Source organism: Notothenia coriiceps, unplaced genomic scaffold (genome assembly GCF_000735185.1).
Source record: "Notothenia coriiceps isolate Sejong01 unplaced genomic scaffold, NC01 NC01_scaffold00012138, whole genome shotgun sequence".
In the NCBI taxonomy this organism is placed as follows: Eukaryota; Metazoa; Chordata; class Actinopteri; order Perciformes; family Nototheniidae; genus Notothenia; species Notothenia coriiceps.
Window position 1 is genome coordinate 63,722 of NW_011344839.1, and position 25,143 is coordinate 88,864.

The 25,143-nt window shown below is 41.7% G+C and overlaps 1 protein-coding gene across 1 annotated transcript in view; it reads right to left on the bottom strand.

The window, feature by feature from the left end:
- Positions 1-25,143, bottom strand: part of snd1 (staphylococcal nuclease and tudor domain containing 1) — a 156,228-nt gene that overhangs the window by 10,148 nt on the left and 120,937 nt on the right. The window contains exons 10-13 of the mRNA XM_010773155.1: positions 15,585-15,708; positions 13,770-13,839; positions 11,437-11,550; positions 7,254-7,457 (exon numbers count right to left, since the gene is read on the bottom strand). Of these exons, the coding sequence (XP_010771457.1) occupies positions 7,254-7,457; positions 11,437-11,550; positions 13,770-13,839; positions 15,585-15,708 (512 nt within the window). The remainder of the gene's footprint in view (positions 1-7,253; positions 7,458-11,436; positions 11,551-13,769; positions 13,840-15,584; positions 15,709-25,143) is intronic.

A 25,143-nucleotide genomic window follows, 5' to 3' on the forward strand; every position in this document is an offset into this window, starting at 1 on the left:
GGGGGGGGGGGCAGCCAGAGTTTGAATCAGTCATGTAGTTGGCCGTCGCTGACAGGAAACACTGGTGAAAGCAGCAGAGCACAAAAGATAGTGCTTCTAACCACTCACCCATCTTCCAATTGAGCTGTCATGACAAATTCAACACAGCCACATCTGCGACCAAAAATATATATCAAAGTCAAAGATAGTTGCTGCAGGCACTAAATATTCCTGTACCCAATCAGGTAGAAAGAACAAATACATTATTAGTAAATATGATATCTATTAAGCCCACACTTTTTCTCATTTAAATGTTAGCCTACACACAATGTGCGTCTCCCTACTGTATGCCTTCACTTAAAATGTCATAAAAGAGGCATTAATGTCAACCCAGTGTGGGCTCACAGGGCAGAATGGGCTGATGCAAGTTGCAAATAATTGCAGATAACAGCATTTTAACTCAGAGCATTTAAAATCACAGCTCATTGCGAGGCCAACACCAGGTCTGATCTGAGTGCCTCTCCACTTTAATTCATGGGGATTATTGTTCATCATGACAGGGCAACCAAAGAAAAAATTCAAATCAAAGCACGCAGGAGCCAAACGAGCCGCTTCCCATCGCAGACTAATGAAATCCTCAAGCTCAGTTTGGATAACACAAATAGCAAAGGTTATACAAAGAACAAGGGGAGAAGAGGAAATGTGCATTAGTAAAGAAGTCTGTGCGTGGAGAAGATAAGTAATAGTGCTGTGCAAAAGCCAGGGAAATGGAGGTGGAAGAGGAACGGAGAGTACAGGGGCGAGTAAACAAGAAATAAGTGATGAAGAGGAGAGCAGTGGAGAAGATGAAAGGCGATGGAATGAGAGGAGGAAATATTGAGTGAAAGCAGACTCTGAACAATGAGTGGAAACCGTGTTTCAGTGAGTGAGTGTATGCCAGTGAGGCAAAGTGCCATTCAAGCACTGGATGTTGCCAGTACATTTTTTAAGGATGGCTTAGTAACTCTACTGAGCCTGAGGTGGAGAATGCATGAATACAGTGTGTACGTCTCAGGTCATAGTAAGAAAGAAAAAGTCAAATGTGGTTTGCAGCCTGTGTTTTTAAACACACAAAGAACCCAACAGGAAGCTTATTATCCATGTTGGGCAAACACCCGTCACCTTCTGCTCGCCAAAGCTGTCATATTCTAAGTAATAATTCCTTATGTTAAAAAGATGTTCAGATTATACTTCAAGAGTGAAACCCCCAAATCAAAAAGATATATTGTCCTTGATTATTTTGCAATGTATTATTTTAGTGTTGCAGATATTGATAAGAATGAAGACATGTCTAATGAAGACATGTCTACATGTCTTCATTCTCTCCAGTATAATAGAAATAGATTGTTGCTTTATCTGTAAAGCTCAAAGGGACAACAAACTACATTTGTAGAAATCTCAACAGCAATGTCTCTTTCACAAGGTGTGTAGATAATCTGGAATAACAAGGTCATGATTTCTGGAAAAAGACAGTGGTGTTGGGTTTTTGAGCTGCATTACCTGCATGTAGGTATCTTATATTGGACAGAATGCAGACAGACACAGCAAATAACACCTAAAGAATGTAGGCCAAAAAATAGAACTACAAACCAACATTTCTGGATGTGGGGAAAAATGTCCCCTTTAAGTTATACTATTGTTACGTTTTTGCTGATGCCTTTTTGATTGAACATAAACACTTACTTGCGATTTGTGACAGGGAAAATCGATGCACTCTTATTTACGCATTTCCTAGATTTTACTGAAGGGAAGAAACAGATTTTGTTCACAACTCAAGGCAATCAGACCAAATGGCCTGGCACTAAACACTGACTATGGCTGCCAGGAGCAACCGTTACTGTTCTGCTTCGCCAACAGTTAAAATGGTACCAACATTAAGATTTCATGTTGCAATTGTACCTGACAACGTGTTGGCCATTACAGAGACTTTGGCAACAATCAAATAAGATTTCTACAAAAGCTTCTTCTCAAGCTCTACATCTGAAATGAACATGTCTGAGTGGTGAAAGAGAGAATGAGCAGACGGAGAAATAAGGACATGAAAAATGTGAAGACCCGATGGATGTAGTCTTTCTTCAAGAGAAAATATGTGAGTTACTGGCCCCTGATGCCTGAAATGTTGTGTCTACTGTAGAAAATGTAAAGCGCATTAATGTCCCTTCTGTTTCCAAGGCTGTGCCGGTCATCAAGCAATGATATCGCTCTCAGTCAATAATCTAAAAATCAAAGCCTACACATGATATGCCAGATGTAGAACAGATTAAACTCTACATTAAATCTGTCTACTGTAAGTGTAAATACAGTATGTGTGTGCACGATGCACGATGTTAATCTGCATTTTTGGGTCATCTACTCTTGAACCCAAAATATATTTAAAATGTAGGTCAAATATACTTTAACCCGACAGCTCTTGGTCACTCGGTCAGTTTCTCCTCACTAAGAACAGATTATCAATCGTTAATTTGGTTTACTGATTTTCCATCAGCCTCTTTCTTTGAGTTCCTGCCTCCCTTTTAATATCCCTCTTCCCTCAAATTGGATACAAGCAGCTGGCGTGCATACGATCCTCTTTTCGCCTACACTTTTCCCAACGACTGTTTATCCTATGCCGTGGTAGTATAGCTGCAACTAAATCCATCCATATGGTGCACATAGTGAGCATCAGTGAAGGGGGCTGAAAGGCAGAGATACTCTAGAAAAAGGACATAAAACTCCAAATGGATGAACATCCCTCTCTGCTCTCCTTCTCTTGGGACAATGCCATCCTCAAAGACTGGTGTTAACCTTCAGTGCACTTATGACTGATAGTCACTGAAGTGCCAGTGAATATTAGGGCCCATCTGTTACCCAATGCTTAGAGCGAGAGTACAGATTACAATGACCATGTTCCAATCCCCTGGAATGGATAATGAATAAAGAATAGAGCCAAAATGGAACAGATATGAAGGACAAAAGTCACTCTTACAAGGAGGCTGATAGTCTGGACGAGTGAGAGGAGAGAAAGGAGGAAAGAAAGAGCTCAGGGAGAGCCGGTTTGGATAGCACACTATCAAAGGCTCGGGGGGGGAACTTTCTATAAAAGAGGGGGAGAATGGGGGCACGGATCCAGAGGTCAACAAAAGGTTGTTTCTTGGAACATTTCTTGGCTCCACTGCCCCTGCGAGATAACATTTTCTGGTGTGGCACCAGCAGCAGCTGCAGCGCTGTTCATGAGAGATGCACCCTGCAAACAAATGACTCTACATCTACTTTAAATGACAAAAAAAGGGACATTTCACAGCAAATATATGTCAAATGTAAAGGCCTTCATCGAAAGCAGGAGTCTGAAGGTGCATATCATATAGGGATGGGTGAAACTGAAAGAATAACATATGGTTTTGATTTACAACATCAAAACATTCCCTGTCCATGCTATGGCTGCAATTTCATTCTCTACCCATTTTGTTCTGAACAACCAGGATCATTTGGTCTATAAAATGACAGATTTGTTAAAATCATCAAAGTCATTTCCCAAATATCAGGGTGATTTTTTGAAATGTCTTGTATCAATTGACCAGAAATCCAAAACATTATACATAACTAGACAAACAACAGCATTTCAAAGCTATATTGACACATTTCTTTAAAATGAAGTTTGAAAAAATGGCAGAGGGAGTAAATCCCTTGCAACATATTGGACTTTTCCAAGGGCTCAACTAATCCATATCGAGTCAATAATCTTTTATCATCTCTAATAAAGCCTTAAAGACCAGAAAGGGAACCATGTAAGCTACATCAGTGCTCAGGTAGAGGACTTCTCGCTGGGCAATGTAGTGACTATATACATCAGGGGCCGTATTCACAAAGGATCTTAGGGCTAAAAGTAGCTCCTAACTGGCGAATTTAGGAGAAACTCCTAAACATAATGGGCGTGTCAGTCTTAAATTTAGGACTCCTAATTTTATTCACTAAGAGCAATTCACAAAGTATTTTAGGCCTAAAAGTAGCACCTAAGTGTAGGAGAGCTTAAAAGTCCTCGAGAGGACTCCTAACTCAGTAAGACCTATTCACAAAGAATCTGAAAATGGCTGCGAGACGAAATGTTTTGGAGACAATGGAAGACTGTGAATTGATCAAGAGATATAGGCTAAATCGTGAGGGTATCAAACTTGTTGTGGAATTAGTGCGGGATGCAATAACATCCCCGACTAACAGGAATAACCCGATTAGTCCGGAAATAAAATGTTTGGGAACACTACGATATTTAGCAACAGGGAAAATGCAACTTTGCAATGCCGACGATTTAGGAATATCGCAACCATCAGTCAGCCGTGCCATAAACCAAACCATCAACGCGCTCTCTAGACCACATATCATCCAACAGTTTATCCGGTTTCCTTTGGACAATCAACAACTACACAGGATCAAAGCCAACTTCATGGCAATTGCAGGTATGCCCGGTGTGGTCGGTGCTATTGACGGGACGCACATAAAAATAATTGCGCCATCAAAAGATGAGGACGTGTTCGTCAATAGAAAGAAAGTACATTCCATCAACACGCAGATTGTTTTCATTCATCATGATAGGGGGACTTGAACGGCGGTATGGGCTGTTATTGAAAGTGTTTAAGTGCTGGAAATATGCTCATTGGATAATAGTTTACGGGGTGCTTTTAATTGCCTCCTTGATTTAATGCAATTTACGTATTTTTATCGTTTGCTCTCTCTCTTTAACGTGCATATACAACCTCATTATCGTGGTCTGCACAAACTTGTCATCATGCGTGTATTCTGCTAACTGCACTGTCCATAACTATTTGATAGGAATACATTTCTAGCCTAGGCTATTTCCTTGTTTTTCGGTGATTTAGTGGGCTCGTTTGTTGGATGTTGCGGATGAGTTTCACCGAGACCGCCTACTCTGAACAACCAATCACCGTACTGACCGCTTCTAAACTCATGCACGAGAATCGACGTAATCCATAGCAACGGCGCGTCACTCTTAGTGATTTATCCTTAGTATGAGTAGGTCTCAGCGGCTTTGTGAATAACCTTTAAGAAAAAACTCCTACGTAAAATGTTTTAGCGCGAGTTAGGAGCACTCCTAGCGGTAAGATAAAATGCTTTGTGAATACGGCCCCAGAACTGCTAAACCCACACATTCTATAAATCAGACACACATTTACGCGTTTGAAATGTTGCCTAATCACACTTGGGCTTGTTGGTCTTTGAGTTTGGAAGTAGACTTGATGGGTTAAATGATCCACAAGAAATGCTGTAGAGCTTACTTTAACAGTCACTTGTAAGCACATTGGCAACACGGCTGCTTGTTAAGCTTTCTCCAGATCAAAACATTTGTCAGTAGCCAGTGAGGGAGAGGCGAATGCTGGAGATGCAGCTGTTGAATACTAAATAGAAACCATTTGATCCAACAAAACCTAAATCTGCACAGTCTATAAGCCTATTAGTGGTATGGCTGAAAGGTTTTAATCACTGTCCTTTGTCTATAGGGTCCATTACCCAGAGACTGCATTATAGTTCCTGGCTACTCTTGAGAGGTCAGGGGTCAAAACACTCTTACAATGATGCACAGTGCTTTATTGACTAACTAAAGAGGCGGCAAGTGCTTTTATTGGTGTGAACAAGAATGAGTTAGTAACTACATCGCCATGTGTGAGTGGAAGAACAAATGTGTTCCTGCCACCAGCCTCTAATGTACAGGAATATATATTTTCATTATGTTTATGAACAATTACACTCTAGTGGACATACCTGTCCGTTCCATTGTGCATTGCACTTTAAACGAAAATAACAGAGTGTCTAACATTGGGCTTGTGCGTAAGCGGTAATTGCAGCAGGAATAAATATCCTCCGTTTTTCTTTATCTTTCATGGACAGAGTGGCGCTGAGTCTGCTGGGAGAATAAGCATAATGAGAGGAAAGTAAATGAGCGACGCTTCACGGTTTGACAAAATGGCTGCCATCTGAGGCAAATTGTAGAGGTGTGTTAATTGTGCGGCAGTGGATTGACAAGTGTGGAGAGGTATTGTGTGTCAGTGCTCACATTTGAAAACCTGCAGGCATTTAATGTGATACTAGCCTCCATTTATAAAAGGAGATCCATACATGACAAACTGAGATGGAAACGACCGGGCGGATACATGCTATAGGACTGCTAGAGAGCCATAGGCGGGATATGGACACTTTTAACATGAAATAATACACAAGGGGCCCATTTGCCGATGACAATAATAAACATTTAGTGCGCTGTTAAAAAATGTATCACATCCTACCATTAGTTTGATTGGTGGCATTGTCTATTTAGAACAGCGCTGACACAAATATTGATCCATACTCTGCATTTTGACAGCACTGAGTAACATGAAGTAGGTTGAGGATAATAATAAGTCATATTTTGAAAGAGAGATGAGATTTTCTGTTTGACATATGCACACAACAGTGAGAGTAGAGCTGGGGAATCAATAGAAAATGTACAGAAACTGACATTCCTGTATGGATCCCTAACTGTTCAATAAAAGCAATATTTCACACAGGCAGTTCATGCACATAAGAGTAGGGATGGCTTAACTCTTGTTATTAAATAGAGCTTGAACGCATAATAATGGTATATGATTGAACCTGTGATATTTAGCAAATCAGGAACAGTATGTGCCGTTGACAGATAACGTAAACTAACTATTACAACACAGATTGTTCACAATGTGGCAATATCAGAGAGAAAAAAAGGTGCATCCGTTCAGGTTTATAAGCACTTTTGAATGTTTTTTCCTCTTCGCCATGGATCGGGTGAAAAAACAACTACAACATGATACAGTGTTTTGTCATGGTGCATGAACAACTGTTCAGTAGCTAAGAAAGAATACGATTTGGACTTGTTTCTAGATTAAAGTAACACAGTTCAATCTTACAATTATTATAAAGAACTATCAGTGTCGGTCAGCATGTGGATCCACTGAACACAGAAAGCCAAATCTGCACTGTAACCACAGTCATTTGGTGATATAATTAACCACGACTGCTTAGTCTACAGCCCCAGTGAGACCCTAACTGTCATTTACTTGGAAATAGAGAGTCATTGGTTGTCTAAAAGTGAAAACAAGCAATCGACTCGGAGAGAATCAGCTCAAGAAGCCTCCAATTTATATGTATGTCTTCAATAGATCTATTGAAATTGCTTCATTTACCACGAACGCCTCCCAATCGCCCGCTTTTCATTCCTCCATCTCATCACTTACCATCTTCTTCAGGTGCTTCTCCTTGCGGACGTCCACCATGACCATGCCCTCCTTGACCAGGCCCAGGCCCACATCGTCCTTAGTGTCTCCGAACTGTATGGTGACATGCGGGCAGCTGGCACCCGAGTACTCCACGTTCATCAGGCACTGGCTGTTCTGGATGTCCCGCACAACGCAGTCCACCACGTCCGCACGGACATCCTCCTGAGGAAGCAGGGGGTGATAGAAGAGGGGGTAAGGAAGAAAGAGGAGGTGAGGGAAGCACAGGAGTGGGGTTTAAAGAAGGAGGACAAAAGAAGAAAATAGAAGGAGAAAGGGAGGGAGAAAGGGATGATTACTATGTTTTCATATGCATACAAACACACAAGTGCATTCAATGCAGAAGCTGATAAAACCTCTTATGAATGCATGAGCCTCACTGTGGAACAGGATTTCTGTTGGGGGGAAACAAACTTTTAAGAAAGTGGGAGAAAGCCTTTACATGTTCACTTGGTTGCGTTGTCGGGAAGAACACATTGGCGAACATCATTCTCAGGTCGATTACAATTACATGATCACTCACAAAGTCAGTCACGTAGCACGGCAATTATCCAATCAACTATCTCGAGAGATTTGAGTTTGGCTGAACTGTATAATGCTCTGACTCTCACCCTCCCTCACCCTCCTCCTTTCTTCAGTTAGTTACCTTGCTCTCTCTTCTTCCTAACCTTCTAGAAAGTGAAAGGCCAGCCTTTGATTGAACACATGGTGGAGAAGGAGGTGGAAGAGCTGAAATGCAATCCTGACCCCACGTCCTCCAGCAGTCTGGGCGGAAAAGCAAGAAAAACAAGGGAGCTGCATTTTCAGAGGCAGGATGACACTTAAAAACAAAAATCAGTCCCTGGCCATCATCCATCCCTCCCCTACACCATCCATCTCTTCGCTTCCCTTCTTTCTCGCCCCGGTCTTGTCTCCATGGCAACCCCCTTCGAGCTAGCCGCCCTTGGGTATATGTGTGTCTTGTGTGTGTGTGTTTGTGTGAGCGTGTGTGGGCAGGGAAGCTTGTTCAAGGCACAAAACTAAGGGCCTTTTTTGTCCCCGCTCTCCCCCCGGTCAACTTGTCACAGGCGCTGCAGGGGAGCTCGGGGCGGGAGAGATGCAGTGTGTGATAGAGGGAGAGATAGAGAGCAGACACAGGGTGAGAGATAAGAAGCAGACGCGGGGAGACAGTGTAACAGAACAAGAATCCTTTGACGCTCATGAGGCGCTGATACAAAATTAATGAGAGCCTTCTAGTGACCCTCTGTTGTCCGCCATATGTGCAGTTACAGCACTCCAATGTGTTAAATCAGGTCAACATATTTGCATTTTACCAACTGTTATTCAATGTAATTGGAAGTGCAGTTAGGTATTGCTTCCTTTTTTTAATGAAGCCAATACAGTTACTCAATTTCAGCCAACAAATATGTGTATATATTGTTTTGTAGGAAATCAGTCATTAACTGGGAAATGAAGCCTATTGATCAAATATCAATACGCACTAACTTTTATTCATGTATTTTATACCGGTGTTATTCTATATTAGCTTGTTTTATGTTTATTTTATTCTCTTTGCTTTTTAATAACTGTTTTTAAATGCTTTTTTTAAGAATTAAGTGTAGAACTTTTGAGTATGAGAAAACTTTGCCATACGACACATTCATGAAGTCATGCTTCACAAATATATATAAAATATAGCTCATCCAATATCAATAAGTTGAATTATTTACATGGAAATGGCTGGGTAGATCTGTAGTTTCAAACTTTGCATTCTCTAGTTATCTTTCCTTTTCCCAGAAAATCTTGATATGTGGATTATTTGCACGACAAAAAAAAGGAAGAGGAAAGTAATATGGCGGTGACTAAGTCATGCTAATGAGTTAGCTAATGAGCTAATGAGACGCATTACTTATAACAACCTTTTAACTTCCAGTTGTTTAAAGCCGACTATTGTGTGGCTGGACCTTTTGAGCGTGGTACTTTTAAGAATTTATTTTGTTGTTCATCTTTTTTTACAAGTGCACTCTTGGCATAAACTACTTTCTTTAATTAGCTGACCGGGGACAATAAAGAGGTGGCAGTCAGTCCTGAGTGCAGGCAGCTGAGACTTCACATCCCTAATAAAAATGGAGTAATAGTTTTAAAAATGTGGTAGCAGTGGCTCAGATAGAGGTAACTGCCACAGTCAGGTGTCATGGAGATGATGTGTGCTCTGTGCTTTGTCAAGTTACTGGCACACCTTTCAGGTTTTTTTCCTCCAAAACAACAAAACATTGACAGAGGCACCTGCCGTTTCTTTAAAAGATATTATGAAATTTCACTAGAAAACAGCAGCATCATTTTGTTCTAGTGGCAGGATTGTGGAGGAAGATGATTCAAAGAAGCCATTGTGAAGACAGACATTTTGTGAAGGGCATCAGGTGTCAGGTTGTGGCACAAAGACAGCAACATTCTCTATGTGCAGCAGCAAAAGGCGAAGCACAAGTGGGGCACCGTGCTGTCAGCGCGAGTGACACATTAAAAAGCTTCAGATAAAACACACGGCAAACACATCAAAAGGAAAACCAAGAGCAAAGAGAAACAACAGGAAAAAGATTAGACAGATGCAGAGTGACAGAGAAAGAGTGAGCAGGAAAGGTGGAAGGTGCATGTCAACCCCTAACACATGGGAAAGCTTCAGAGTGTGTGTGTGTGTGTGTCTGGGGGCTGTATAGTGTAGGTGGTGCCTTTGTTCCCTGGGCTGGACCAACAGATGGGCCACTTCATCCTTCAGGAGACACTGACTCCTGAGACAGGTGACAGCATGCATGCAGGCCACACACACACACACACACACACACACACACACACACACACACACACCACACACACAACACACAATCACACATATATACTAGTATACACACACACACACACACACACACACACACACACACACACACACACACACACACACACACACACACACACACACACACACACACACCCTGGAGACTTATCCTAACCTTAACCCTAACCAAGTCTGAACCGTAAAATTAGTGATTACAATTTTTATCTTTAAAAATGCAATGAGAATATTTTATTAAGTTGTTTGTCCTTACAGCTCAGGGAAAATAAATAAATAAAACAAATACAAAACAGGCTCATATTTACGACAACAGCCTCTAAACTACCCGTAAAGTTGAATTGACGTCTCTCTAAACACTAGTAACACTATAACCTTCATAAAGGTAGGATTTATTGCACGACTGCTGTATTAGATTGCATTACCTTTAGATAGATGTACATGATAAAATGGAAACTGAGTGTCGATAAATAATCCAAATCAGCAGCAAGCGTGTACATTGTGAAAACGACTCTTTAATTCTAGGAACAAACATCCTAATGCTTATCTAGGCTAGGTAGAACACATACTCTTTAAAGTAACACACATGCACGCACACACACAAACACACAACCAATTTAAGACAGGGCTTAGTACTGTGCCAATCAGGCATGTCCCTAAAAAACACATCAACAGTTTGTATCTGTGCAAACTATTCATGCTGCCGGCTCAGGAGGCTTCCAATGAGTTGACCCTCTGACACACAGTCACTCACACACACAGAGACAAGCACACACACCGGAGGTTGAGTCAACACACTTGTGTAAACAAGAAGATTAAGGATGCAAAAAAATAGGAACTGCTGTTGGGCTATCAGATGGACATGTATATGCATAAACACTTCCCCATGAAGTACCTAGATTGTTTGTATGCATCTATAGGATGGCAGGCAGGCTGGGTTATTGAAGAAATATTGTATACTGTACCTTATCAAATTGTCCATGAAACGTTAATGTCTCTCTGCTACTATGTTAATTACTCTATAATTGTTTGCAACAAAGTAAATCAATGGCTCAGTGTTGGTCCTCGCTCCGACTGCTTGTACTCCATGCATTATGTATGAGCATAATTTTCTTGCTCGGAATGAAAACTGGTCCCTGTCTGTCAGTTACAGACTTATCACCTCGTGCGATAAGTCAAACTCAAACAGACAATGTGTCTCGCCAGAAAAGTCAACTTTCAAATGCTAGCGGAAAATGAGACTGAAGACGTTGATATCTCGAAAAGTTAATTCTGAGGCCTTCAGCCGCGACACATATCTCTACTCGGCACTTGACTTACGTCCAACGGGACCTGGATGTAGGCGAGGGCGTGCTCGGTGGCCTGTGCGGGCAGGGTCCGGGTGCTGAAGGCGGGGGGGATGGCAGCCAGACGAGTGGATGACACAACTTCTCTCTGCGGGGGGAAAGAGAACACACTCAGTAAAGACATTCAGGGTGTTTATCTGTGCTATGATACGTTGACACAGCAGCATTTGTTTTTCTGTGTTATCAAGACCAAATATTGAAGCTGTAATTGAATTCTTGTTTTAAAAAGGTAAAAAAGATTGACTCTTGGTTTATGTCTGAGGTTTTGAGATAGTAAAGTTAAGCTCCAACAGTTGGAGTGTATGTCTGTGATGATGACTTTGTCTAAGCAAACATGACAGAGACATCCATCTCTCCTGCTGCGACGGCAGCAAAGCAAGCCAACAGAGATGTCAAGGTCTGTTCAGTTTGGATACAAATAAGAAAAACAAATACTTCTGGATGAAAATTCACATTCTGATTTCTTTACATTACAGAGTGCATCTCACAAATCAAGTGCCTCTGCAAGTGAAGGGCATCTTCAAATCAAACACAGCACACACTCGGGCTGTAAATCCATCCTGCACTCCGTCATGTTTCTATTTTACCTCGGTTCTGAATCTATTCTGACATCTTTGTGTCACTTTAACAATGATGGTTTACAACTGTGATAGAAGGACATATGCCATCTTGTAGCTTAAGGGCTTCATGCTTGTATGTCACCTTAACAATTATTTCACAGCTGTTTCTGCAGCATTATGAAGCCCCTTCACTAAGCTCCATCTGCTCTGTAGATCAGCTACAAGCTAAGAGTAAAGACCACAATGGATGTCAAGTTGCCAGTCAGACTTTGACAGATCATAAAACACACTTAAAGCAGTAAAACATAAAAAGAGAGCTACTACTTGCAAGTGTGCATTTGAATACAATGATGCTTGATATTCATTCAATAACTACAAACTTACAAATACACTTTTTTTAAAGTGTTCCTGAGAGACAATAACCCAGGTTTAATTATGCAATGATAACAGGAATCACATTTTATGAAATCATTATCTTTCCACGCCTTTAACAATCATATTTAAAATAAAGATTGGATGTACAGTACAATAATCAACATGAGCTCTTGTCTCTGTATTCATGCTGACACGCCTACCAACATTTTCACCTTTACTGCTAAATGCAAGTTTGTACATTGCTATATATCAAAAAAAAATAATAATTACAACATTTCCCTGATATGAAGCATAAAAAACATCCTGTCAGATGTGAGCCATGTGAGCACCACCGCAAGCTTCCTGAAGGGAGAACATGCAGGTGGTAAGTCAGACACATGCAGCCATTAGAATGGGGAGTTAATTTAATGACCCCCCATATATTAGGTTAATGTGTTCATTGGACTGTAGAGTCTAGACAGAGAAGGCCTTGGATGTTTATCATGGAATAAGATTGATCAAGGCCATATTTGAGTTTGACAGCACTGTAAATGCTGGCCTTAAAAATAAAAGGCAGAAGTGCTGTTTGTTAATGATCACGACATAATTCAGGGAATGACCTATAGCCGAGATGGGTGGCAATATCACCAACTAATAGCTCGTGACACAGAGGCATGAAATCAAGGCCGGAGTGACTCAACCTTTAATGATGTAAAACCACGGAGAAGGAGGTGGATATCAGCGGCGGTTTTTTTTTTTCCGGTGCGCCAGGTCGGCCTCGGAGAATCACACTTTCAGCAACATGCCAGGACACATCGCGTCTGCCAGCCAAACCTGGAGCTGTCCCCCGCTCTAAGGTCAGTCACACACTGTGCCGCTCCACTGCCCCGTGGGACATCTCTTCGCAGGCCGGGGGTTGGCTGAGTGAGCCACTTGGTGATGCAAGCATGTGTACGCACGTCGGCAGAAACGCACGCGAAAACGCACTCACGAGGATGCAATGCCTTCGTCATCACAGAAAATGAATAAAATGACTAGAGAGCGGGGGATTTCTGCTTTTGTCATTGTTATGAAAAGAAGGAATAAAAAGGAAACGCTCTTCGTTCATAACCAATGAAGGGAATACACAAACAAGTCTGCATCATGTTTGTCCTAAAAACTCCAACTGAGAGGATACATAAAGGCTGTTAAGCAAACAACTGGTGTTTGAATAGATGAAAGAACGAGAGAATAAATCCCTCTTTGGATGCGAGAGCGCCTCTGGCTGTGGGTTTGGCCGTTTCTAAACATTGTGATTTGTTTGGAGTCACAAACAACAGAACTATGCTTTAATGATGAGTATGCAACAGGCAACACTTTTAGCACAGTTCAATTTGTGGTCACGGTTACTCACGTTGCCGTAGTCAATGTAGAAGACATGAACCTTTGCCGGTGACTCAACTTTCTCCACTCTGGCTCTGTACCTGCAGCAGAAATAGAATAATTGAGAGAGAGAGAGGCAGACAGAAAGGGGGGGAGAGAGAGAGAGAGAGAGAGAGAGAGAGAGAGAGAGAACAGAGGGAAAGGGAGATGAAGACAGAGGGCACAAGAGGAAAAGGAGATGAGTAAATGATTCCGTGCTTATTTCCCTGGGGAGAAGGTGTTACAGGACCTGTCTGTTGTGATCGGGTCGGAGGAGCGGGAGAGGAAGATCCGGCCGGGGGAGTGAGCGGGGACAGAGGGGATCTATCAGCACGGGGCAGGGCTGGGAAAAGAGGCCTCTTTGCAATAAAGGACAGACATCTAGACCCATTTTGCCTTGTAGCAAATAACTTCAGTGCATTAGTGATAACCACAAAAGCCCAACATGTTCACTTCGTAAGGTTGGATTTTTTCCAGCACATTCGATAGGCTGAATGTAATGAAAATAAACTGGATTTCCAGATCAGTGACAAATAAAAGAAAGTCTCTGTGTGAGAGCTAAACCATACTCATGAATTCATATACGAGCTAAAAAAAAGGGTATGTGTTCCTATAGTTCAGGAAGTGTTTCTTTATCTGACCATTACTTGACATGGGCGAGAGAGGGGACGACAAAATGGCCGAGAAGCAATAATGGCAAATAATTACGGCCATATGGGCAGAATGTAAAAGACGAGAGAACAAATTAAAGCTAATCAGAGATTTACAAGAGTAATAAAGAACCGCACAGAGAGGAAGAGAAAGAGACAGTGTTTTAGTGACTGATGAACAGAGGTTTTCCTTTTCTATTTACTCCGACTCTGGTGTTCTAAGAAGATTTAAAAGGCGACGAGTTTCTAATTAGGCCCCTAATGAAACAAGCCCACATTCCACATGCATCACAGAATACAAAGCTACGAACTGAGAACAATGTGAATATGAACATAATGAGCTTGCTCTACAAAAGTGGATGTTTACTACTGGGTGCGGGATTACTGTAACAGGAATACAATTGTTTTTATACAAAACATACTGAAGAACCTGAAGGTTAATATACGTTGATGTGCACCGGTGGCTTGGACAGCGGTATAACATAATATGTATTTTCCCCCCGTTAAAATCTGACAAGGAAGATAAGAGGGAAGAATGTAGGAGGGAAAGGAGAGCCCCTGTGTGGAGGGAACATTTGGTTTTTAATCAGTTCTGTGATCTTTTTTTTGCAGTCACCTTCTTGACACAGACTCTCTCTCTCCCTCCCTCGATCACTGTGACTTTTATCTGTCCCCATGACCATCTGTAAACTTCCAACATCCGGTGAGGAGATGATGAGGAGGTGTGCGCTGTGTGTGTGTGTGTGTGTGTGTGTAACTGTCAAGCCACTGCTGAAAGGCCAAAGCAGAGACAGAGAGCTAATTACCACCTGTAGCTGTCTGCAGCAAACGCATCACAGAAAGAGACAAGGTAAAACGAAACGTCGGGTGTTCTTGAGGGGAGAAACACGATTATACATATATGTCTCAAGGAAATGTAGCTAATCAAACTGTAAAGTGTCTCACTTGTGGACTTTGTTTCTGTTCAACAGCAATTACTGGCTTGCAAAATAACTTACTTATAACTCATTATTTATTTTTGAGTAACTAGCCCAACACTGGTTGCCATGAGAGCAGCTGCTTGATATGTTCAGGATTCAGTAAAGAGCCTCTTGCTGAAGGGCTGAAGTCTTACTAAGCTCTTAAATATGATCACGCATAATGAAATGTTTGCTTACCACTCGTCATCAGCAAACTTGGCTATGCAGTAATCCCCCCGGCGCGGGGCGTAGGACCCCTCCACAGGCGGCTGGGCGGCAATCTCCGCTCTCATGGTCTCCATCAGACTCTCCAACTGGCTCCCTGAGAAACACACAGACACACTTAGACTAACAGCTTTTGTTTATTTCTTTAAGTTGCATTTCATTACATCACTATTGGCTGTTTTCATTTTACTTTGAAAAGTTTACAGTTTTGCCTCTATTAGCAGTGTACGCCCATAGAGAAGAAGTTACATATTTTAAGCTGTGTTTGTGTAGAATTGGTCTTAAATGTCGTTTTGTAAGCAACAGAGGGGTCAGATTCAGAATTCCTTTACTATTCCCACAGCGGGGAAATTAAAAGAGATACAGCAATTGTGGCAGAGCAAGTAAAAAAAAAAAGGCCAGACAATAATAAAGACTTAGCTAACTTGTTAAATATAGAGGAAGCACACATTAGTAGTGGAATCAAATTAAAGACAATAAGTACACATCCATGGCTAAAAATGAGTAGCTGCGCTGCAATTACTGGGAGTGCTTCTAGTTAGCATTGTTCTGAATTTACTTTATTGCCTGCTCCAGCATGGTTTATAATAAAACACCTGGTTTCAGTTGAACAACATCACTGCTTTGGGTAAATTAACTTTCATATAAACAATCAAAGAACACAATTACACACAGCTCTTCAGGCACACAAACATAAAATGCTTATAAAGTGTTACCTCGGGATAAGAAGAAAAGACAATGACATTTAAGGATGATATACTTTAGCTCTAATTGTTTGTCACAATCAACTTCAAACCCAAATAAACCCAAACTGACCTTTACAGACTGAGACCAAACAGACATGCTGTAAGCCATTTAGCACCATGCAGCTAATGCTTTTGACCCTGCTGGAGTATTACAGCTTTGACTAACAGGATCCAGCATAAAATGGGCCTGTATTATATCATGCACGGCAGACACATTATGGTGGCTTCAAGGTGAGATTGTGGCTGTCGATATGGTGGAGGTTGGAGAAATCAGATAGAGAGTCAGTGCTCCATGGAGTCAATGACTGCGGTAAGTGGCAGCTCGATTTGTACCCATCAGTTACAATCAGGGAGATGATTGTGGCGCCACTAAGTATGTTACTTCCCAACGTTTGTGTCATATGTATGGTATACTTGTTTGTGTATGGCACAGTATGTTTATGAACAGATATTTGAAGTCGCTGTGGATGAGTGTATGAAATGTGCGGAAGAAATGACTGCAGCTAGTTTAGCAAAGTGCTCCACATGAAATGTTATGTTTTATTTTTAGAGGCCATTTTCACTGATCTACCACCTGGAGGAGGTTGTTTGGGAAGCCAGGGTTGTCAGTGATAGAGCATGTCTAACCAGACTCAATTATACATTGGGAGGGTAGAGTATAGGCTCAAATAAAATCTTATCAAACATATCTATAAAAACGTACAGTCAACCTGAAAGGAAACCCAGTTTCTTGGCCATGTACACAGCACTGGTTCCTAAAGGGTTGTTAAATATGAAATATATTATTTTATTTCTTTTGTGATGTAAAATCACATTAAAGACGTTTTTCCTGAGTAACGAGAGGGACCTTTACTCCAAACATTGAAGAAATTGACCACTTTCTATTGAAAAATATATATATTTATATGTGACTGTGAATGAGAAGATTTGCATATTAAGTCAGGAATGTAAGAAATGAATACACTTCCTGGTTCTCTCCCATGTTATCTGATAAATGTCAGCTACATATAAAAGATGACCCCAATATAAAAATGCCACTAAGATGAATATGTCGGTTTTCTCAGCTGAACAGCAGATTTGTTACATTTGAAAAAAGCAGGGAAACACTGTGCTCTCACACACAGTCTGTCCTCTCACTGTGCCATCAGTCCAAATGCTATGAACAAAAAACAACAACATTTCAAGCTGCAGCTTCATGTATCACTAATACACTTGAAATATGCCAGCCTTGGATAAAAACAAGACGGAAAACAAATCGAATCGCTGACCATCTGTACGTAAACCTGGGTTTAAAGTAACCAAGTTAATGCTGCTCATGTGAACTCATTCTCCTGTCTTAACGCGTTTTTTCCCACTAACCTGCTTTCTTTACATAAATGCAGTCAGTGTGTGTACAATGTGCATGTTCTGCTTACTATGCATATTGCTGTACCACCAAACAAACAGCTTGGAGGCAGGCAGTGTAGCATGCACATCTTAATGCACACCATTCTTTACTTCTGAAGTGAGTTATCATTAACACCTCAAATTATTTCTGCTGTTGGGAAAAAAGAGAAAAGAGAAATAATGATGCTGGTTATGTGAGCTGAGGTAGCGGAGCAGCTGCCAACCAGCAGACAGGAAACCTTCATTAGCATGTCAAACATAAAGGAAAAACACCAGCGAGGGGTACGAAGGGATTTGGAGTGTGAAGGAAAAGCTGGGAGCTCGGTTTGATTGTGAAAGGGGTCAGGGCAGAGGAGGGGTGGGGTGTCCAAACACCTTATTGGCCACCCACTGCTACACCAACTGCTGATGAATGCAGTGAGGGGAATAGGAGCATAAATACACACACATAACAAACAGACACATCCTCAGCGTTTTGGAGAGAAAGCAGTTTTTGGAAAACACATCAGATGAATTGCTTCCCAAACCATCTTGCCTCATACACACCATCCCAAACACACACAGAGGTGGTGTTGTTACGTCAGTATGCTCCATATTCAGCGGCTTGTCCTTGCTGGAGTGGCATTGGGCTACAGCCGTCACATCCAGCCACCTCCTTGATTTATTAATCTAATTAAAAAAAGTTAGTGTGTGCCTTCCTTCCATCTCAGAGTGCACTGGCGTGAATTTATGTGTGTATATTTACACACCGACTTATTTATTTCTTTCTGTTCCTGGGCCATGTTCCACTTCAGGCCCGGAGAGGACCGAATAAATGACACATGAGCTGTAAGAGCGTTCTACCTGCTAAATATATGCACTCACATGAAGCCTTAATGGATGGAGCCTCTTAGCCCAACCTGATTACAAATGTTCCGTTTGTGTAAATGGTACAGCAGCAGAGTCGAACAACAGTATGGAAGTTTGGCTATAATATGTGATGCGTATTAATGGTGGAATTTAAGCGTGAACAGTGACCTGATTACTGGGGAAGATCTGATACGAATCTCTGCTTTTCAGAAGTTTGACAGCCAATTCCTTGCAGTAGGATCAGATGGTCTGCTCGAATACTCGAGCTTTGAATTGAACTTACAACGCAGTCATGCTTCTTACTCCTACTAGCACCATGGCAAAGTGCTGTAACAGAAAGTGACGTTTTTCTGACGCTCAGATGTCTGGCTTTGAACCATTTGATGAAAATCTGATGGATGTCTACCCCTAGAGTCTAGACTGCGACTCAGGCCTATTGATTTTTACTGAAAGATATACAGGTTTTTAGAACGGTATGTTCCCAAGCACCTCAAATGTGTTACATGTCCTACTGCAAGGGAACACTGACATGTTCTGATGTAACATCTTTGATGAATATGTTTAACCCAAATACATATCTTTGGTACTGATGTTTTTTATTAAGTCTAATACCTTCATTTTAACTGGGTTTATTGCAGCATTTGTAGCAAAAGTGTGTTTTGTTCCTTCTTTCCCATGTCTTGCTGCCGACTGATCAAACAATTTGGAATGTTTTATAGGTTTACTTTGTGGGCTGGATATACCCATGGGACTATCTCTTTCTATATATATATTGGGGTTAGGAATTCAAAGGGCACTGACAGTACAGTGTTATGGATCACCAAGTTTAACAAGATGATTTACGATCTGCTGTGACCCCTACATTCACTCCAATTGCTTCCAAGTCAAGTCCAGTCACACTTGAACAATAAATCCATGTCCATCCTCTGACTGAAAAAATGAAAATATGTCTCCTGATGTCATTCTGCGCAGTTTCTTTTTTTACATTTGGCTGATTAAGTTGACAAATCAAGCCATCAACTCCTGATGCTTATAGTGCGGGACTCTGAAGGATCATTAATATGAGGAGCTAAATATAGTCATCGCATCACACTGTCCCTTTAGCACTTCCTCGTCTCAGGCAGTGTCCTAGGAGCAGTAAACTTTTAATTCATACACCTTTCTTCCCCGTGCGCTGCCGAGCAATTTATAATGTACATGTCCACGTTTGCAGGAAGTGTTTGATTTAGTATGCAGTGTGCCTCATGCATTACCATTATTCTCTGTTGGGATTTACACATGCAATTTGCTGTGCAAGTTTCTTGGACAAAAGGTGTACCGACTTTGGGGTTATCAATTCATCCCGAACACTTCCACGTGTGCAGGTTTAAGGAATGCTGAGTGTATTTCCTGCAGAGCCGTGGTTGGAGAATGTGTAAGTATGACATCATATTCAGGAAAAGCAGGCAATCACATGTTAATCAGTATGACTGCAATCATGTAAAGAGTCTGCAATGAGCTTTTCATGCTGCAGGCCATCACAGAGAGAACATCTAGGCCCTCGGGGGTCAATTGAGCAGGCTCTTATGCATCCTTGTGAAATTCAGAATGAATACTAGCAATCACATTAGGAAGGAAGAGCGGCAGCGAGGACACTCTGCATTACAGAGGAAGACTCCTTTTTAACGTTGGCATACGGACAACTCAATATCTGCCTGCAGAAGGGGTAAAGCATGTTGAGCGTGAATGCTCATTTTGTGCCCAAGGGAGAGCCAAAAAACAGCCAAACCACTGACTGCGCCTGATGCGGGCCAATTTCTCTCCGTCTTCATCTCTTTATTCCTCTGTTGTTTTTCCTCCCTGGTTCTGTAATTTGTTTATACACCATTATGGCTGCAGCTGTTTGTAAATCATATATAATTACATTGTGAATGCCCAGTGCAGAGTGAGGGAGCGATTAGGCTCAAAAACGAGGAAACAATGGAGAAGGAATGGAGAGAGAGGTTAAGAGACACTTCCAACAGTTTTACAGGTTGGCCATGATCGTATTTGATTATATTGTGACACACGGTGCCTGAGCAGAAATAAGGGGGGGAACAGAAATACAATGAAAACTGTGAATCATGTGCCCTTTCGCTACGCATCCCAAGGCCGTACTGAATTCTATTAAGCTGTTTACCAAAGCCATTAAACCACAGAAGGGTAAATAATCACAAAATGACAAAGGCAGGGGCCAAGAGAGCGATGGTTGTTATGAAAGCATTCTCATTTCCTGGCTTAGAAGAATGAAGGAATTACCAAATCGAAGTGGAGCGCCTCTATGAAAAGGACACCTGTCGGGGAAACAATTGTCTTGAGAGGATCCGGAGACCTTAACCTGGCAATTATTAATGATCATTTGCAAAGAGAAGAGGCAAATTCACAGGAAAGACTCAAACAGAAGCACACAGAAATATGTGCATCAATTCTCCTCTTAAAAGCATCGCAGAGCCTTGCTTGCTGACTGGTATGAAGACAGAGTGGACACATGGATGGTGCTCTACCATCACAGAGCATTGTGCTTGCGCTCACCTGTTTGGAGTGTTAAATATGCATGAGGTTTGGACTGGCTTTATCCTCTGGGGGAGAGGAATGGCAGCGTGTCAGGACATACAAGCAACAATTAAAAAAGGTAAAAGGCCGCACTGACAAACAACAAAACACGGGCTCTGTGCAGTACGTAGCGGCGCGGGAGGCCTGCACTTGTGTGGGCAAGCAAACATGCACAGCTGTTATGGGTCTAAAGCCCTGTGTGGTTGGTCAACAATGAGCCGGCGCTCACCCGGGGATATGTGTACACTTTCTGAGGACGCAGTGTGACAAGAGGAAAGGCCATTTACTCCCCTTCCTGAGTGATGCTTGAAGTGGTGTCAGCATCTGCCGAGCATTGAGGGAGGCCACTATAAAAAACAAATGATCCCCCTGCTTGACTAATGCTGCTCCACTCCCACTGGAGAGTGATATGGATTATATCTCATGCGATACCCCCCCCACCACCACCAATTACCCTGCTCAATTCTACCCTTCCCGGCAGTCTGGAGCCTTTTACAGCAAATTACTGTTTCTGTAATTGTAAAAGCATCACTGAAAATCTAAACAGAGACGGCATCTGCAGCTCTCTTTTTGAATCAGTCTCTCCTGCTCCTCTCTGCCACCTGTCGAGCCTCATTGACTGCGCCTAATGCCCTGTTTTGATTGTGAGGAGTCCAAATATATTCACAAGATGGCCCTGCGCACCATTTGGGGAAGAGGAATGGGGAGTGTGGACTTGCCAAATTTGAAGAGAACCCCATAGACCTCTAAGTGGCTCTCCGCTGGGAAAAGTGTCATTCAGCTTTAGGTAATAGACCCAGAAGTTGGCATTAGTGCAAATCATGCGCACGAGATAAGGATGAAAATCCAAGAAAATCCAAAGCACCCCGCCTCAAACCGACAGGTGAGCTGACCTTTGAGAAGCTAAGTTGCGAATCCGATTTAATTATGAATGCCTTGGGAGGGGGGGATCATCCGGGCAGAGTGTGACCTCTAAATATTGCATCGGCTGCAAAGGCAAGGAGCAGGGAAAGTGAAAAACAGCAGCATCGACTGCTACAAGTACTGCAACTTTCATTCACCTGTGTTGTTACTCGGTTCACTGAATGCCAACGCAAGAAGGCCATGTATAAAACAAGAGACATAAAAGACAGAAGGACTCATACATGGGACACGATTTGGGTCAATTCTTCATAGAAATAACCCTTTTTCCTTTTTAAGACTGTAAAGGACACACAACGCATTCTCAATAGTAGGCAGTACATTTTAATAAGGCTAAATTAAAAAATTAAACCTAATGGTGTTAAAGAAAAGCAGCTTATGTACATCGACAGAACAGTAAAGCAATTACAGCCATTCTCCCCTAATGCAATGGGGCCATTCAACTATTCAATATCATCGTTTATACAATTGTCACATTTAGCACGTTGTTGCATTTCTTTTGTCTGTTGCCTGAAATTCATGAGCTCATTTTTTTATTTCACAATTAGTTCCTTCACTTCATTTTTGTAATTACATTGTTCAACAAAGAACTGCCTTGATTAAGAGAAAAATTACTTTCTCAGATGCTTTTGTGAAAAAAAGCCATTGCATAACGCTCGGTTGTAGGAGCTAATTATCTCAACCCCTGACTGAGTTGCCACGAGAAGATGTTTCATAGAGAATGGAAATGTAAAGCAAACACTGCAGGCGGTGCAGGGACTTCAGTTTCTAAATGTGCACCCTTGTTTTTTTGTCTAGCTCTTTTGTATAAAGTAATCATCACTTGGCGGCTTTGACATGACATCCAATTAGCGGGCCACTCACCCTGATCAATATGAAATGCTACAGTAATTCTCATGTCCTCTTATTGAAATCGAAACCGTGAACACCATGGTTACTGTGGCAACTCGCCTTCATTTAATATAGAGTAGGATTTGAAAAGAAAGATGCTATTACTGGGAGATCACTGTAGAGAGGCCATATTACCAAAGATGCTGTGTGAGTGGAGACGGTGTGAATTCCTCAATTGGCAAAAAGAAAACAAGCACTTGAAGACATACTGTACATTTCAAAGTCATGGAATTCAATCCCCAAAGACAGAAAGGGGCCAGGATTGAAGTGCAGCCAGAGAGAGAACAGCTCCCTGCCTGCCTTGCTCCATCAGTAGCTAGGTCCAGCATCATTAGGTGATGAACAGCTGCTGTGTGTAAAAGGTAGAAGTGTGAATAATGTGGACGGAGTGGCACCTGGTTGGGGGGAACGACTCTACTCATTATGAGTCTGTATGAGTGCCAGGAAACAAGCACCAGACAGGATGTACCGCCAACTGCGCCACAGCTGAGGCTCGAGGTGGGCAGAAGACGTGCGTTTGTCGGCCGATGCCCGTGCGGAGGTGACGACTGAGAGAGGTCCAAAACAGGAAGAGGCTGCTAGCTCGGCAAAGAAGAGCCTGCAGTGGTGTCCAGCGATGCAGTCTGGAGGCCATTATTACATCTGAAATGTCTGAGGTTTGTAGCTTACCCCAGTGTTCCTAAGGTTAGATTTAAGACTTTTGAAATGCCACTCGAAATGAACTTTTTTCCACTTTCCGTAACTGCGTGATGTGCATGCAATATCTATTTGGCAAATTATTATAAAAACTAATAAGGCCAAATATTTTTAAGAAAAGTAGCTATAAAATCATACTTCACATGTTCATAACATGTTTGAAAAAAGATTATTAAGACATTTAAATACCAAAAAAGGCCTTATTTTGATTTCACTTATGGGCTTGATGACTTTTAAGAATAAGCATGGTTACATACATTGAATATACAACACTCTGTGGACAACTAAGAATCCAATGTATCCTTCTAGTTTCATTCAAATCTAGTACAGTATAGACTTTTTAACTGGAGCTCAGCTTATGAGGTTTTAGGGAAACTAATACTCCTGTACTTTATGTCTTTCATTAGAAAAACTTGAAAAGCAGCAGAGCATCCAATAATCAGGCCGCAGCGATTGCAGCTACGCACCCATGAAGACTTCAGGGCTATATTTAGCAAGTTTTTTTAATTATGTGGACTCTGCAGCATAGAGGCAAAGCAACAGCAATGTACAGCATAGTCACTTGCTCCCCCCTGTGCCTGGAGTGGCCTCTGTCTTTTAGTGTCCAAGGTCACATAGATCTGTGCAGGTCCCCCTCTGACAGTAATTGCATATAGCCTCCGGAGACAGAGCAATACAGAAAAAGGGAAATTGGGAGAGAAAAGTGAGAAAGCAGAACCAGGAAGAGACAATGTGAGCGGGGAGGAAAGTGAGACAATGAGAGATAACCGCATACAGGGACAGATAAAGAACCTTAAAATAAACGGAGGATTTAACAGCACAATCCCTCAAGCTTCTTAGTGACTGGGGGAAAAACCATTCCTAACGTGAATTAATCCACTTATCGGGCCTGTGTAAAGATATCCATACATGAAAAAAAGCAGCACTTAAGAGTAATTAAATGTGAATAATTAAAATGGGAAAAGTGGTAAAACACAGAGCGCTAAGGACCCCCGGAGAATATAAATATATTACATACCACGCTTCCTCCACAAAAGAACCACTTAGTAGCTAACAGCGTAGGATGATTTCATGGGCCTATGTTCGTTTAAGTGCAACAACAGCTGTGTACACTCCATTCACCACTGCCCTCAGTGAGACCACAATAAAAATACAAATAAATCCTGGACTCCAGACTCCCATAGGATTAATGGTTAGTAATAGCATTTGAATATTGATGGTGGTTATCCTATGGTTTTTATAATGTTTTTTCCTGTGTTTTCTTTATTGCTATGAAACAGATGCACTGACCACTTACTGTACAGCTATTAAACTGCTATCTGGCCCTAGTGGCGACTATATCGTGCTGCCATCTGCCTCAAAGTGTATATGTTCCTATGGATATCATTCTTTATTTGACTTTGTTGTCTTCTGTAGAATGTTAATTTATTTGAATTGACTTTGAATCACTGTGAAACCCTGGTTCACAGCTC